The sequence below is a fragment of the Thermobia domestica genome, chromosome 16 (assembly GCF_964235325.1).
Source record: "Thermobia domestica chromosome 16, izTheDome1.hap1.1, whole genome shotgun sequence".
Lineage (NCBI taxonomy): Eukaryota > Metazoa > Arthropoda > Insecta > Zygentoma > Lepismatidae > Thermobia > Thermobia domestica.
This window is the reverse complement of record NC_137469.1, coordinates 133,036,047-133,054,729: the sequence shown is the minus strand read 5'-3', so window position 1 is coordinate 133,054,729 and position 18,683 is coordinate 133,036,047. Positions and strand designations below refer to the sequence as shown.

Genomic DNA, 18,683 nt, shown 5'->3' with positions numbered 1-18,683 from the left:
TCTATCCCCGAAAGAGAACAGCCCTTCCTGTTAGTCCAAGACGCCCTGAGGATAGACCAAATTTTATCCGCTATGTTAGATTATAAATTTTTTAAACATAAAATTACTATATTCACAAAAAAAATTATAACAAAATTCATTGCTATAGGATAGTTGACTGGGACCTAGGTCTGCATCTAAAGATTCAGAATCTCAATTAAGGTGAAGCCAATCAAAGACCTCTGAAGACAACAAAAAAATGAAAATCTGAAGTAACGAAACTTGCAAAGACAAATTTATCTTTTTCATTTTTGTACTCCGATAGGATAGTCATTCGTGCTTCATGTTACATATATTACAAATATTGACACAAATAACTGGAAAAATGTAAAGGAGAAAAATCAGAAGTAAATTTGATTTATTACATTGGTTACTGTGTTTATAATTACTCGAAAACCAGTAGTGTGCAAACATCCGAGTCGACCAGATTGATACCTTCATTATGAATACGATTGCAAATAACTTCAATCATACTTCGAATGGATTTACAGGTAAAATATAATTATTGATAGATTTATCTAGTGATTTTGCAATTTTGGTTTATTAATGTACGTTCGCTCATTAAGCCCTAATACAGATTAGAATTTTAAGCAATTGATTTTTTATACTAAGGATATTTTCCCTTGCGGTAGTTGTTTTTCTCAGAATGGATCTTCCTGTGATTTCGTAAAGTGATTACTAAACAGAATAATACATTGAGTTCTGCTACTTATATTTGCATTGAAGTTCAATATGTTGTTTCATTACCCAATTAGACCCTGGTATTTCACTTAGGAAAAATCTTGTAGTTCGTAAGTGTTCATTTTCTTCCGATCGGGAAAAGCCACCAAAATAGAGATTTTACTTACAAATACAATAAATCAGGATACGATATTTCAGGTCTGAACCCATTAGCCAAATCAAAGAATTTGGTAGTCATTTTTCGGTTTACAATGCATGCTCCAGTTGAGTATCGATAAGTATGACTGCTTTGAAACAGTATGTATAATAGGAAAGGATAAGTAAAGTAAGGTAGGGAAAAGTAGAGTAAAGTAGGGTCATGTTAGTTTAAGGTTAGGGAAATTTGAACCAATTTTGTTAAAGTTAATTAAGTGTAATTCTTGTGTTTACGTAAAGATACCAATTGGAGCAGGAGTTGTAAAGTTCACCCGCCATTTTCTATTTTTTAAGTATTCCATGTGAATAGGCCCAAATTCCTATCGCTAAATATTTGGTCGGCTATGGCGACGTGGCGCTGGGAATTTTGCAATAAATGGGTTAAGTTCCAAAGTTGGACGTCCGTTTTCAGCAAAATGTTTAAAATTTACAAGAAAGATAAGGATAATTTGACCGTTTGTGTGCTTGATAATATGTAAGGGTCTCAAAAAAATTTGTTAATTTGTTATATATAAACGGTTATAAACATGGGACTGACTATATGCCGAGCGGAGAGAACTACTTGGCGCAAGGTAACCGAACAGTTGCATTGTGGGAAAGTAACGAGCATTTATGTTATCAACATGCCGATTCTATAAGGGCAATGAACTAACAGTTTTAACATTTGTGAAGCAATACGTTGATAACGAGCAAAATCTTTTAAAAGTTTGTGAATAGGCCTAGCACGGATTAATGAACCTAATAACAAATTGCAGAAAGTGTAGAGAGGAGATAAGACAGAAAAAACGTGGTGAAAGCGGACGCCCAACTTCGGAATAAATGCCCAATAAATAATTAAAGGAAAGAGATATTGACATTGTGCCTTAGGTTTAACATATAAAATCCTGTAATTTGTTCAAAAATATATACCAACATGGCCCACATGGGTATTATTTCCAAATCATTGGTAGTAACTCTGGCTCAACTACCAGCTCCGGAGCCGTTGATAGGGGTCTGAAGTTGCATTTCTTTGTGCAGATTCACTTTAGAAGAACTTCATTATACGTACAGTATATATTATAACGTACGTTAAGAACTATTGTGGAGAAAATACTAATCAGCTTTTGCTAGTTGACCACTAAAAAGCACGAATGCTATCTAACCGAGTCAGGGCAGAAGTGTAGGAAGAGGGCCCGAGCGTTAGCAACGGGGTGTCACCGAAGGGAGCAGGGGGCAAGGTATGAAACAATTAGGTAAACAAAGAAATCCTCAATTGCAAACGTGTAAGTTCAAAATTGAACAAATTTTGCACAAAGTTCAAACTAACCATTTTAAAAAAAAGATAAACTCTTCAATTTTTGTATCGAGTAGTTTTCTTGGGTGCCCAACACAGCTGTAAGGTCAAAACGTACACATTTGGCAAGATAAGGGCACTTATTGGGAAGGGGTGAAGGGTAATTGCATCTTACAATTTGCAAATTGCCTACTATCTGGCACACCGGGTCATAGGCTGATAAAATGCATTTTCCACCCCTATTCGACTGTATTGCCATTAAAATGTTACTTTACTATATCCCTGTATGACTACTTTCAAATTGAACAATATTTGCCTCCGAAATGCTTTGCTAGGCATGCAAAATTCAATAAACAACGCCATGGTACTCATTAATCAATCTTGTTATAATATACATATGTTGTCGATCAAAGGTATAATGGCTAACAAACCTAGTAACATAAAAAGTTAGTATAGAAAAACGCATTGAACAATTGGAACATTGTATGTTACTCATAGAATAGTATACTGGAATCAGTTGACTGTTATTACAAACACTTTCACAAAATATACAATGTCAATTAGTTCATCAGTTATGACCCCAAAGAAATGTTATATATTAAACCATTCTGTGGTTCTGAAAAACAATGTATAAACATATAAAACAAAAAATAAGAAAAAAACATTTACCGGTACGTTAGAAGAACTGTTACATTATTTGTAACTACAGGAACAATACGATGTCATACTTGAAAAAAGTAAACTTTCTGAAAAAAGGCTTATTCATGTAAGCATACAGCAAATATTAATGGCTTTTGAAGACTACATAACATTTGCTGTGACTCTGGAGCTGAACGAGCTGTTTGAATCGCCAATTCCGCGCAATTGACTACAAATAAAACAACGAGATATTAATTTATATTCGTATTCACTATCAGTGCCAGAATGTGATGGATAATTTATTTGATTTAACTTCATTTTAACAATAAACTGATTTTTGTTTCCCACATATGATACTATGTTGTAGTGAACCCCAGTTCAAAATGTTTGCTGGATAGCTGATCCGGGTAAAACAACAAATTAGTGACAAAACCTTTTAAGAAAATATTGGTCTAACTCCTACCTACAGAAGGGGAAGAACAACATAATATAGATAATAATCACTGGATTAATTATGAATACCACTACATTCTTCATTGAATCGCACACCTGGCAAAGCGCTTCGGAGACAAATGTCGTTGTTCAATTTGAAAGTGACCACAATCGAATAGGGGTGGCAAACACATTTTATTAGCCTGTCGACCCGATATGCCAGACAGGAAGCAATTTGCAAGTTGTAAGATGTCATTACCCTTTACCCCCTCCTCAAGAAGTGCACTTATTTTGCAAAACGTTTACGTTTTGACCTCACTACTATATTGAACACCCAAGAAAACTCCTCGATACCAAAACTGAAACATCTATCTCAAAATATAATTACTTCAAACATTTTTGCAAAATCTATTCAGTTTTGAACTATTAACGCTCATAATTCAAATACGTTTGCGATCGAGGATTTCTCCGGTTCCCTATTTGTTTCATATGTTAAAAAGAGTATACTGAGCATAGTGTCAATATAAAGTCAGAGTAACACCCCGCGATCTTCCCTAGTTTGTTTGTCCAGTAGCTAACCTGTGTGTCTTTGTTGAACATGGTCTCGACTTTTTATTCCCAGGGAAGAGCGCGAAAAGTGAACACACTACGATGAATTATTTTCCACTTAAACTTTTTTTAGTTTAATGTCCCACGATTATGCACTGAGGCTGAGGAAGACAGTGATGATGAAATAGATGATAATGATGGAATAAAGAAAAGGAGAAGCTGAGAACCCCGAGAAAACCCACATGCATGGTGATTGACCACCACAAAGTTCACTTGGTGCGGGCTGGGATCAAATCAGGAACTCCATGTAACGAAGTTAAGCACTCTAGTACTGAGCCACCATGGGCCTCTCCACTTAAAACTGTAGGTGCACTTCTCATATAGCCTCGGTGGTGACAAGAAAGTTAAACGAACGAACGAACTTGATAGCAAAGATAATAGCAACTATTGGAAATTATGAAGTGCGTGTTAAAGCAAATCCACAAAGGCAGTTATAAATAATACAGTATATTCTCGATATTCCAGTCAGTGATGCACATGATGAACAAGTGTGTAGTGAAAAAAATAAAAAAGAAAAGCCTTATGGTCGGATGATAGAATGTCAACAGACCTGAAAGAATGGGTCATGAGAAGGGCCAGTTTCTGACACCTAGCAATGGATTGTTATGAAAGTTGATACTTGTAATCTTCAACATATTCCATGTCAAAGGTCTTTTAGGGGTCTTTCCACCATAAAAATTGGAACAAGACGAACGTAAACATTAGCAACACTAAAACAATATGAATGTTACCATTAAAAGTTGTAAATAGTTGATGTTTCTTATTGAAATGTGATAATTAGTGCTTTTCCATCATTATCTGTACTAAAATTGTTACAGACATGTATTAGAACATTGGAAAAGCACTGGTTAATATACACAGGAAAATGGAAACACAAAATATGGACAGATAGCTGTGGAAAAGTATTCGGAATTTAAGACCCGCCCGAAATTGTGTTGAGATTTATGTTCCCTGATGATGGTATCAATCAAAGAAAGTACTGAAATATAGGAGAGAAATAATTACAACGCACTTAATATTTTATTTTACTTCATTACAAATTTAATATTGAAATGTGTGCAAAAAAAAAAAAAATGAATTCTTTGACCTTATTTTAGCTTTAACATATATAAAATCTAACAAATTTTTGGTAAAATTGATAATTACTAACTTTTCTATATGCCTGATATTTCCATTTTGACGATTATTTCTCTGGTATTATGTCAGTGACAGATTCTGTCACCATTAGTTGTCTAACACGAAAAGATTTGAAGAACATTAGCTTCTAAAATGTTTTACAGGTTACTTTTCTTTAGTCCTTTTCGAGAAAATACTACTGTCAGACATCGGCGCAAATTTGTTTTCAACATTAAGGGGGACGGGTAAGACCATTGTTCTAATTCTAGGTTGTAATTTGGGGGTGTTTAGCGAGAGATACAATAAATAAATCTCATAAATCAAACTTAAAAAGAATTTTTAAAAAGTTTAATTTTGAATTTAAATTTATGTGTCTGTGAATGAATTATCTTATACACTTGGAAAGCCTAGCACAAACAGATTTCTCTGACATATACCTGATAAGTTCTGATGAGGATAAAACTTCAAATTCCGTGCTTTTGATCAGCTTCGACCCTGGTATAGTTCTTGTAGTGGTGAATTATTACCTCGGAGACAGAGTATTGATGATTAGTAGTCTTTTACTAGTCGTATAGTGGTTATGCCGAACACCCACTGTTTCGGCGGTGTTAAACTTGAAAGGGGAAGAGAACTTTACGGTATGTCCATGATGACGTTAGACAGAGATGTTGAACCAACTCCATGAACTACCTAAACTGCCTGAACTTCCAGATCTGTCGGAACTACCTCTTTCTTGAAATTACCAAATATTTTATATCAGGATCTTTGCTGAGGTTGATAATCTGAAAACTCATTGACGTGAATTAAAACCACGTGCAGTAATAAAAATATTCATAGTCCGGGTTTCGAATGTTCCAGAACAAATTTCGGAATTTAGTAAGAAAGAATGTAAGTCTGTGCTAGCTTTTCGTAATGAGTTCAATTATGTAAGGAAAAAAAGCTGTCAAGCAAGTAAGACAAATTCACAGACATGATTGTATAACAGTAACATCGTCCTCTAATTCTTCAGATACAGTTGTTTACAAATGAATTTATTTCCGTATTTTCTTATTTCATAAACTAAAAATGATAATCAGATTTAATTTGAAAATAAAACCTAAGATTGGTACTACCACAGTTGAACCTGTTGTATATCATACAGCAAATGACATCAATTTCATCTCACTTTCCTTTGTAGAAGTCGGACATAAATCACATTTCTCCTCAAAAAAAAAAAAAAAAAAAAAAAAAATTAAATCGGATTATTCGGAGACAGTTACCCCAGTTATAAAATTGGAGGGGGCATGTTCCCCTCATCCCTCCACCCGGGATTTGGGCCAGTGGTGTCAGAGTTACAGTTTCAATTATTGGTGCACCTACATACGTTATCTCAAAACTTGAAAATGAAACAATTGTATATAAATAAAATAATATGAGATTCAACTATTTACAACTGAAATATTTCACTATACTTCATTTCAGTTGCCAAAATTCGCCCATAGACAAACTGCTTCGGAAAAGTAAGGATTCAAGTATAGGAATAAATGAATCTCCTTTCCTTATTGGTCTAAATTCATTTAATCTTAACAAAGTTGTTTAGAAATATAAATTTCAGATTAGCTGCAAATCAGTACAATACTGAAAAAAAAATCTTGAATTACAGGAATTAGTTTGTAACATTGACAAATAGGTTGATGGACAACTTGTTACAGTCCTTACATTGAAATGCTTAAGAGGAATATAAGAAATAGAATACAAGAACATATAAGAGATTCAAAGAATCAAGATTCTACGAATTCATCAAACACAGCTTTCGGGGCCGCGGTGGTTCAGTTGTAGAGCATTCACTCTGATGCATGGGGTCCTTGGTTCGATCCCAGCTCGCGCCAAGTTAGCTTTGTGGTAGTCAAACACCGTGTGCGTGGTTTTTCTCGGGAATCTCCCATTTCCTCCCACTCATCCATTTCTCATCATCACCGTCTCCTTTAACCTAGTCGGCATAATCGTGGGACGTAAAACTTAAAGATTTCATTTTTCCAAACGAAGAAACTTTCGAAGTTAAATTTGGATTCGGGCAACCACGACCTGGAATATGAATATAAACATTCAAAAATACCTGTCTCAGTAACCTTGAAACTGAATGTGTAACTCAACTTTTCGGTTATGTTGATGCAGTTTATCTCTGGATGAATTCTCGCACGTGAAATGAATTCAAATATTTCAAATTAAAAATGATGTATGTAAACAGTTGTCTTATGTTTTTGTTTATATATAACATATATAACTGTCATTTTCAAGTTTTGAACTGGTATGTGTAAATTAGTGCCAATAATTAAATCAGTGAATTTAGAATTACTGTCTTTTTCGAGGAGAACTAAGTGCTAAAGGAATAACGTATAAATCGTAAGAAGTTAGTGTTTTTCAGTTAGTGTTTGACAGATGATAGGAACAGGATTAATTTGTGAAGTAACAACAGGAAAGTAATACAGTGGTTATTAACCATATTTTTACTTTGATCTAAGAATTAAAAATAACTAAAGTATTCACCTAATGAAAGTTGAGGTAGTAAGCAAGTTTGAATATTGGAAAAATCAAAAACAAGATAAAAAAAATTGAAAGAATGGATTCCCTTGCCACTTTATCCTAGCTTGTCGTTTCGACTACGCAAAATTGCATTGAAACATGATTTAAAAGTAAACCTGAAACCACCTAGAAATTTGGAGAGATCTCTGAGTCAATATAAAAATTATTTCGTTGATAAAAACTCTGAGCGGCATTTATGAAATTTTCTGTTTGTGCCAAGATACTTATACTAGAATGACCAAAAGGATTATTAACACGAGGCTGAAGAAACATTTAAAGGAGTCGAGAGAAAATAAGCAAGCTGTTCCAAGATTGCCTAAACTTTTACAAAACCTAAACATAATGTGAAGAACATAAACTTTTTACACCGTGCAGTGTCACCAATAGAAAGGAACGTTTTTGAGGCCTATTCCATAAGAACGAGGAAATTAAAACTTAATACTGAAAAATAGAAAGTGGAACGGGAATGAGATACCATCGTTACAAATTTCATCAACAAAAATTCAACAGTACATACTTCCTTTATTTCTCCGTGATCACACACACACACACATTATATATATATATATATATATATATATATAGTGGTCGAAGTGAGACTATGCGGTGGTATGCCATACCGCCTATGGTTTTTCAGTAATGAGGACATACCGTTTCTGGTTTTTCAGTGATCAGGACAATATTTAAATAGCCGGTATGTTGAGTCAAAATCGTAATGAAACATACCGCCTCTGCTTATTTCTACTTCGAACACTATATATATATATATATATATATATATATATATATATATAGTGGTGCTATTCAGCGAGTTCGCTAGAACCAGTTGTTAAAATATTTCGTGTTCGCAGAAGCGTTTCTTATACCTAAACATACAGTAAGTTTTACCCAGTTATGTCCAGGAACAGTAAATTTTAGTTGAACTATATTTGTTTATAAAAATTCTTTAAGCTACAGGGTTGCAGGGCTACAGGATATGATCTCTCAGAACACGATATAAGCTTTTATTTCTTAATCTCAAATGATCAGGTATAAAGAATGAGAATTGTTTTCACATGAGTGTAGTGATGAGGATTATTTATATTTGAAACGCATATACACCATTATTAACAATTGTCTATCCACTGAGGGATTAAGGTCTTTCCAATTTACTTTTTGACAAATATCTATCTTGGATAATTCGTTTCCAAGATATTTGCAGTGCTATCTAATTTCGCCACACCACCTTGTATTAGGATACCGTGTAAGTCTTTCCTTTTACTTGTGATACCCAGTAAAATTTTTCCTTTTGTGTACTCTGTATGGTTTGGTTTATCTATCTACCTACGAATCCAACTACTCTCTCACTCTCTCTCTCTCTCTCTCTCTCTCTCTATATATATATATATATATATATATATATATATATATATATATATAAGTGATGGGCACAAAAATCGGTTTTTCGGCTTCCAGTTTTTAGAAGAACCGAAATTAGTTTTTGAAAAATTTTGAAAAGCCGTTTTTCGCCGAGACCAGTTTCGGTTTTCTCCAAAACCGGTTCGGTTTTTCACCGGATCCGTTTCAGTTTTCTTCAAAACCGATTCCAGTTTTCTCCAAAACCGGTTTCAATTTTCCAAAACTGATTCTATTTCTGACCAGAGTAGTGCTTCGTTGTTCTCCGGAAACAGATTCCGTTTCCACAGGAATAGTTGTGTTTTCCAAAAGTTTTCACCGAAACCTGTCTTGGTGAAAACCGAACCGGTTTTGGAGAAAACCGAAATGTCGGTTTTTCGTGTTTCGGCTTTTCTAGAAACCGGTTTTGCCCATCCCTAATATATATATCGGGTGTTCTAAAAATGGCGCCCACGGACCACAGAACATTATTCTACAAGTCAAAATAAAGCAGAAATATATATATATATATATATATATATATATATATATATATATATATATATATATATATATATATATATATATATATTTGTATATCTTTGGAGTTCTGGTCTGGAGACACAAATTACACTATGTGACAGCATGACAAATAAAAGAACCATAGATTTGATCTATCAATCAATCAAATAGTTAGATCGATTCTTTTCATATGGCAGCTAAAGTCGATATTGATCGACACTAGCATCACTTATTAGTGTAGCAATCGATTAAACTGCTTGTTGTATTCGTAGAGTAATGCTAATAGTTCCAAGGTTATCTACGACGTTGCCACATTGTGAAATTTTGATTCCCCATAGCGGCTGAAGGAGGCCCCGGAGGGCAGACCATCATATGACATTTTTGCTTTATTTTGGCCTGTAGCATAGTGCTCTGTGGTCCGTGGGAGCCATTTTTAGAACACCCGATGTACAGTATATAAATTATATATATATATATATATATTACAAAACTGATTGTAAATACATAGTTTTATAAAATCAATATTAACATAGTTATATAGTAATTTCAGTACACCAATTTTTTAATTTTATTTTATTTATTACTTACTCCGAAATTCCTGTCTACTATATTGTATAATTATGTGTAACTCCATAATCGCGGATTACTACGAGTTTGGAAACAGAAGTTGGCAATAATGAACTGTAGTCGTAATCCATATTCATGATTTTAAAAAGACTGAAATTTACATTACCATTAGTGAAGGAAATATTACTTCTGCATAGGTCTGAAGAATTAATTTCAATAGATAAAGTAGGTGAGAGTGCACTCTACACATATAATTAATGTCGGGGAGTCAATTGTTTGGGTTATCTTTTACATAGAAAATGAAATTCTTTAAGCTAAAAGACGTTGCTTTATATACAACTTTGAAATGCTCACTGAAACTAAAACAATAAGCATGTGAAGATCTCAATGTACAACATGTATTAAGCATTATTAATCTTCGTTAAAAGTCACTCGTATATGTAACCAAAATATTGGAAAATTTATTCCGCATTAAGGAATACAAATAGGTGTGAGTACTTTGGTTATATTGAAACATGTATTCCATCCATTCTATCAGTCAATCCGAAATAAGTTGTTAGCAAAATATGTTGATCCATACTATTTTTCACTTGTTAGATAACGTTCCAATGTGATTTATCTAGTCTACTGTGACAACCAGAGGTCAAATTTCTTCCAAAGTCATCGTCGAAACATAATTCAGCAGTTTCTAGTTAATTATTACTGCAGGATATTCTCTTATTTTAGTTTCTGTTATATGGAAACACATATATGATGACTTTGTTTCTGTTTAGTATTATTTATTTCTACCTAGGTAGTCACTTGTGATAGACATTGTAGACTGTACTGCATTACGTAATTTTCTTCCTCATTCGTATGTTCGTATTGTGAAAATACAAGACAAGTTTGTCAGAGTCAACATCGTGGCAGAGGGGCCAAGACAGAGCCTTGAGGAACTCCAAACTTTTTAACATTTTGTATTCGAATAACAACGTGCTTATTCTTGTATGTCTAATACAACGATCAATTTCAACAGTTTGACTTCGATTTGCAGTATAGGATTTATACCTTTGTAGGCATTTTCCATACTTTTACAATCCTGTAATTTTTAAAGTAAAATCGTTGGTCAATCGTATAAAATATATTATCTACTTTTTTTAAGTTTAATGTCATACAAATGGGCACCGAGGCTAAAGGAGAGGGTTTAGGAAGACGATAAGATGGTGATGATGGTGAAATGAAGAAAGTAGGAGGAAACGGAAGAACTCTGAGAAAACCCACAGGTATGGTGGTTGCCAACCACAAAGTTCATTTGGCCCAGGCTGGGATCGAACCACGTATTTCTTATTGTTTAATGAATTTAAGACAGAATAGAAGATGATTTATTCGATCTAAAGCCGTTTTGAGCAGTAGAAATTAAGGTAAAATTACTGAAGAAACTAACTATTCCTGAATTTTATACATAAGTTTTTCAGAAAATATGGAGAAATTAGATAAATACAATATTGGTCTGTAGTTAGAAGTACATAGTATTTCTTTATTACATTTATATAGGGACTTAGCAACTACTAACTTCAATGCTACAGAGAAAATGGCAATAATACGTGAGTTGTTTATTATAAAACATAAAATATCTGCAACCTTTCGAGAGCATTGGTTTAAAATTATATCAGGAATCTCATCCTATCTGAGAATGTCTTATTTTTCATTTTCATTGAAGGATTTATGATTTATTTACTAGTTTCAAGATGTAAGAACAGAGAATCGAAAGTATCAGCATTTAACTTATGTACATATGATTCTCTAGGTATGTTTTTGTTCACGTTATTACTGATAAGATTTCTACTTCGTTCATAAAGTAATCATTAAAAGTACTGTACTAGAAACTTCTGTTTCGTGGTAACAATTTTATATTGGTAAAATATGTTGATGCTATTAGAAGAGAATCTTGCTTCCGACTCTTTCCGAAATAATTCCCGGCATGCAGCATTTATGCTATTATGAGCTTTCGCAATATAGGAATCATTTCGGAACGTTATGTCTGTTTCATTACCGTATGTAAAGCTGTTTTGTACATCTTAAAGTATTGCCTAAAAAACGGGAGTATGACAATGCCAAGATGGATTAGGTAAATAATGCATCATAAAACTCATCTTGTTCTGGGAGTTTTCCATTTTAAATTGACATCTCGAGTTATTTATTCTAAACCTTTGTTTAGGAAACTCGATATTCAAATAATAAGTAAATATGCCCATAAATGAATTAAGTTTGTCGTTAACATTTCATTTACATTTTTGTTAAATATCTTATCTTTAATTCAATGTAAAATGGAGAAATTGGCCATTATAATCAGAATAGCTTAATTTTGTATTACATCAATATGAGGTATCAAATCATAATATGGTATTAGGGCTGCAGTGGCTCAGTGGTAAAGCGCTCACCTGTGATACGTGGGAGCCTTGGTTCGCTTACAAGTCAAACCAAGCAGGCTATGTGGATTTTCTCGAGGTTCTCCTATTTCCTTTCACTTCCTTCATTTCTTCACTTTCAGTATGATCATCAACGTCTTCCTTAGCCTCTGATCATAAACGTAAGACGTTAAACTCAAAACTAAATGAATAATATTGTATTAAAATTTGATATTTCGGAGCGAAAAGTTTTGTTTTACCTCGTCTGGTAGAAGTATTAGCAATATGTTTCAGGATAAATGATGCACGAAAAGCTAACTGAAGTCTTTTCTTTCTTTACTACTACTTCGTAAAAAAATCAGTATTAATATCACCGCACATTTCTAGTGCCTGTTCAGAGGCTGAAAAGTGTTTCTAGTCTATTAAAAAGACTCAATAATAATCTGTCGTATGATAGAGACAAATCAGAATTAATTTACGATTACAATACGCAAGTACTACAAATTCAAGTTTTCTCTACGTTTAATAGAAGCAAGGATGTTAAACGGCAGGTTAGTGTCTCGATGCAGAAAATGAATGGCCGAATGAATTACTCATCTGTTTTAGAAACGCTTCAAATTAAATGAATATTTCAGTTTCAATGCATTATGAAAATATCGTGTCCCTGTTTTAGAAATTAACGTTATAGATGTACGAAGAATGAAGCTACTTAAATTTTTACCATTACTTATTTTTTGTATTCATTTCAAATTACACTCTTAATAAGTATGTGTGTTAATGGATATGTAATCGAATAATCTTTAGAGAATCGATTGAGAAATTCAAACTGAAGAAATAGGTTGACCAATAGTGACAACATTTGTTGTTTTCCGTTTCTCGAGTAGTTTAAATTCTTTGTGCTAAGTAAAGTATTTGAAATTAAGTTCAATAATTCCATACGTAAGACGTAGACTGGATACATGATTATAGTGGTAAATTCGTTCTTATTTTTCCTATAACATTTATGCCTTACATCAGAGTGTGAAGAATGCCTTCAAAGCGAGAAATCATGCCCTAAAGCCGGGAAAGTGAGTGGGAGTGAAATCGGTTTCGCTCTCCTGTTTATACAAAATAATGATCGAGATTTTATAACAATCCTGTATTTTGGAAGAAAATGTTATCTTGAAGGAGATATTAAAATTGAAGTATATCAAAGCTGCAACCAGTGAATTTTTTTTTTTTTTTTTTTTTTTTTTTTTTTTTTTTTTTTTTTTGACAAAAGTTCACAAATAAAATATTGTATTTTTAGTTTAAAAATTGGTTAATGTTGTAACACAGTTAAAGCAATGGCTTTGCACTTGATTAATCTGGATGTTTTCTATTAAAAAAAAATAAATAGTTATTTATTCTTATTTGTTTATAGACTTATATTGTAAGTTTCTTTCCCTTGGATACAGAATAGTCCGTATAAAATTAGGATTTTTTTTTTTTAACTTTAAACTTATTCTAAGATTAACATTTAATATTTAATAAGTAGAATATAAATTTTTGTGTTAATCAGAAAACATCGCTTAAGAACAATATATAGGTAAAGAATAGGTGAGTCATGAAGAAGCAGCCACACCTTGTATTAGTTTAAATCTGTGCTGCAAGGCTGGCTCAGTAGTATAGTCCCACATCTGTAGCGATAGATAGAGAGTTCGGTTCGATCGCAGCCATGATATTGAGGTGGACAACATTGTGTTTGGATTTTCTTTAAATGCTTCCACTGTTCATTCCACAAATAACTTCATAATGGTTCATTTTTTACTCGTCTTATTTTAACTACAAGACATATCCATGATGCTATGCTCAGGATTTCATTTATAGAAACCTCTTTATACTTCCAACATTCACCTCCATGTTTCTTGAGGACAGATATTCGTAAATAATCATCTGCTATATTTCAGAGACTAATCAGTCTTCTTCTGCTGCTGTCAGAACCAAGACGCGAATATTACGTGTTTGTATGTTCTTTACTTTTTTTTTTTTTTTTTTTTATTTATTCACTAAAAATCCTTAGATGCGTGTATATCTTCCGTCAGACTTAAGAAAAAACTAATAAACTTGAAATAAAATTAACATTCGGAAATCTACAGAGTAGACTTAAAGGTTGAATCTGTCCGACTAGCTATTTATTACTAGTAGCTACTATACATTGAACCCGTAAGTCTATTCTATAAAAATTCCTTAAGTTAATATTGTTTCAAATTCATTGCTTTTATCGTAAGTTGACAGAAGATAAACACGTCGGGGAATTTTCAATGAATTAAAATATGTATGAAAGATGTAAACATCTAAAATGGCAACTTGATCCTACCAAAAGACCATGTCTTCTACCAAACCAAGTCATGTTGCTACCACAAGTATTTGAAATATAGTAGGTGATTATTTGCAAATAACTGTCGTCAGGAATCATGGAAACGAGTATTTAAAATATAAATAAGCGTTCTTACAATAACTTTAAAGTAACTCCTTTTTACTGTTTATTTTTTCAGCTTTTACGGAATATGATGTTGATCCTGATTTAGTAAAAGCCAATAAATATGCTAACCAAGGTCATATGATGACCACACTTGGGAGTTTCGAGAGAGGAATTATATACTATACAAAGGCAATACGCCTATTTCCTCAGAAACTTCAGTTTTATAGCGGGCGATGTGTTTGCTATATAGAGACCCGACAGTACGAAAAGTAAGTATACTTAACTATTTTATTTCAAATTGTAACTATCAGTCAGTCAAAGTCAGTAAACAAATACTTGCAAACAATAAAATCATTAATGTAAGAAATCATGTATTTGATGTGAAATTAGCGATATATACAGAATATTCAGAATGATACAGAATGATACAGAATATTCATTTCTGGTTTTTCAAAGCAATCTCTTAGCTTTCAAACTCAAAAGTTGAATTAATCTAAACATTAATAATTACTTCCATCTAGATTTTTTTTTTAATGTAACCAAAAAGGTTCTGTCGTTTTTTGTGAAGGTCTTTGTTCAGTTGGCCCTTACACCGTGAGTTGAATGCGAATGGAGAAAAGGTGAAGGTCAGTTGTTGGTGTGGGTATATCCAACATACTACCTGGTTGTAGTAGTTCAGTTATACTGGAACTTGCGTAAGGACAGAGTGAACAACACGGGACCTCCACAGAGTGTCATAATACCGTGTATGTTGTACGAGTTCAAACTGGGATCAAATGCAGGCGGAAGATATGCCAGGCCTTTGGTGAGGATGTCGTGTCTACGCGGACAGTACAGTGGTGGTTTAACAAGTTTAAGGACGGTGGCGAAATACTCGAAGACGAACCACGTGCCGGAAGACCAACACATATACAAAATGAACATCTTCAGGCAGCAATTGAGGCGAACAGTGGCTAAACATGTGAGGAACTGAGACTACAATTCAGTGTGAGTGGAGAAACCGTTGGGCAACACCTCCATCAACTTGGGAAGCACTACAAGTTGGGTCAATGGGTCCCACATGATTTGACTCCGGGCCAGAAGGCAAAGCGAGCAGACACCTGTGTTTCTTTGCTGTCTCATCTGAGGGAGAAGCCATTTCTAAACAGTCCCCATTTTTTTTAAACTAAATCATATTATGCTGCAGTTAAAAATTAAATATTTCCTTGTGAAATACGAACAAACTCTTGCGTTTTCGGAAAACTTTGTCTGAAGGAAATTCCTCTCTTGTGGATTTTTTGATAAGAAATGACTTATGCCACATATAAAATATCAACAAAATCACATGAGTCGTATTTGAGAAAAGTGTAAAAAAAAAAAAAAAAAAAAAAAAAAAAAAAAAAAAAAAAAAAAGTCCCAAGATTAAACTGCATCTTATGGATGTTTTCATGGAAGTAATTTGCACAGGTTTATAGGATTATTAATGAAATGTTTATTTACGAAATTTGAACGAAATCGCCTGAGTCATTTTTGAGAAAATCATCTGAAAACAAATTCGCCCTCAAAAGTAAATTACTTCTTGTGGATTTCTTTTATAAGTTATTGTTTACCTTGTATTGTAGTGTTATTAATGTAACATTAATTTATGAAATAGGAACAAAATCGCCTGAGTCACTTTTCAGAAAATCGTTCGAAAGTACTCATCCCCATGGGTAAGTCAACCCTTGTAGATATTTCTCAAGGTAAATGAGTTATGCCCCAAGACTAAGCCATATCTTGTAGAAGCTTTTATGGTAGTGATTTACACAACATTATGTTATTATTAATGAAATGTATATTTATGAAATATGAACAAAATCACCTGAGTCGTCTTTGAGAAATCATCCGAATACAAATTCATCCCCAAGAGTAAAGTACCCCTAAAAATATTGTCAGGAGGGTAGCTCTATAATGTAGTAACATAATCATGCGCATTCTCAATTAACACAGGAAAAATATTTCAAAATAGAATAAGTATGAGCATTTATTCCTGTGTACGAATAGGGAAAGAGTGATTTATAATATTATAAATATAAGAGAAATGAAGCTAGTTAACTTTTTGCCAATACTTACAAGTACGTAGATATTTTGTATCAATTTGTGCCATACGGAGTTATTCGATGGAATGCTTTAATTGAAGAAGTCATTATGAGTCGGCCATGGGACCCTATGCCATAAAAGATACAATGCATATAACTTGTAAATTTTTATGAAATAGGATATTTGAAGAGTAAGGGGAAAAAACAAAGAATGTCCATGTATGTGCTTTATCGGGTGTTTTGTCCCATCTGTTGGTGACTCTTGGTACTATTTGACTGTATATGCCATGCATGCGTAGAAAGGGGCAAAAATTTAACTAACCCTATTCTTTTTACGCGGTTTTCAATATTGAAACACGGTTTTCTCGAAAATGCAGTTTTGTGACATTCCTTCTTTTTTCCCCTCACCCTTCATTTATTATAAAACCGGAATTGTAAACTTAAGATGGCCACCCAACCGTAAGAACCGTGAAAACATGAATAAGCCGTGGATTTTGTATAGCATGGAAAAGACAACAGGAATAAACGATCAATTTCGTGATCGAACCTTGAAAATATAGAAAATTTTCAAATTAATAAAAATAACTTATCAGAACAAAATAAAAGCCGAAAAAACTAACTTTTTAGTGTTTTGTAACTTCAGTTGACATCGTAAAATTGAACGAGGGCAAGTTTAATTATTTCACTGCAACATACCGATTGCCGCGCCGTGCTTTGGGTCCCGCCCACGATTTCGTCCTGCACCGAGGAGTCCTTATTGTCATTGTGCAGTCAATAAAGGCTATTTTTATAAATTTTCCAACCGTGAAATTGAAAAATTTGGAACCTTGGAAAAACCTTGAATTTGATTATTTAGTTCAAATGGGATCCTGAGAAGGCAAATTATAAGTTCTACCAGGTGTATTTATTGTAATTTTCATTTTCACTTTTATACAGGTGTTCCTTTATTTTTCCTTTTCTAATTTAGCTCACATGGAGATGCCCTTTTGGCTAAAGGAAATATATGATAAATAAAAGTGAATGAAATTAAATTGTTGTATTCTCCCACCAGGAATCGATCCCGAGACAACGAGAACCAAAGACACACGTGCTAACTACTAGACCAGCGGGGAAGGAACTAGTGTTGCTGTATCATAATATTCGACGAAAGAAAAAATATTTTAAAAACCACTAACACGCTAAGCTTCATGAGACGGGCTACAACTATGTAACAGCCTCTTATTTAATTTAATTTGTATCTCAAACCATGTGGATATAGTTAATATGCTATTTTTATTCTGTAAGTTGACCACTTGCCACTGATAACTTATATTACAGTCAATTCACATTACAGTAAATTACAAGTAACTGAAATTAACAATAAGAGACAGGGTGAAGAATCAAATAATTAGAAAAACCTAAAAGTGCCATCTTTACAACAACATATAGAAAGATCACAGCTACGATGGTTCGGACATGCTTGCCGCGTAAAAAAGAAGAAAATACGCGAAAAAGCGTGGAGAAATTAAGTGTGTCTCAGGAAAATATGGGAAGAATTGGTAGGAAACACTTTGAACTAAAGAGGAATCGAATTGAACGAAACAAAATTTCTGGCGAAAAATTTCCCTAAATGGAAAACTCTATGTAAAATCTCTACATTTGACGGTGAAAAAAGACAGACCAAGTAAAAGTATAGCAAAGTTGGTCACTTATATAGGTTTGACAATTTCCCTGGATAAATTACAAACAGTTTACATCATATTGCTGTAAAATTTTCTTCAAATATTTGTTTGAAATTTTAAACGTTT

General features: G+C 33.3%; 1 protein-coding gene across 1 annotated transcript in view; it reads left to right on the top strand.

Annotated features, from left to right (window-relative positions):
• The first annotated feature begins 227 nt into the window (after positions 1-227).
• The window catches only part of LOC145673428 (uncharacterized), a 98,466-nt gene continuing 80,010 nt past the window's right edge, over positions 228-18,683 (top strand). The window contains exons 1-2 of the mRNA XM_081743124.1: positions 228-530; positions 14,913-15,108. Coding sequence (XP_081599250.1) covers positions 482-530; positions 14,913-15,108 — 245 coding nt within the window. The 5' untranslated portion in view covers positions 228-481. The remainder of the gene's footprint in view (positions 531-14,912; positions 15,109-18,683) is intronic.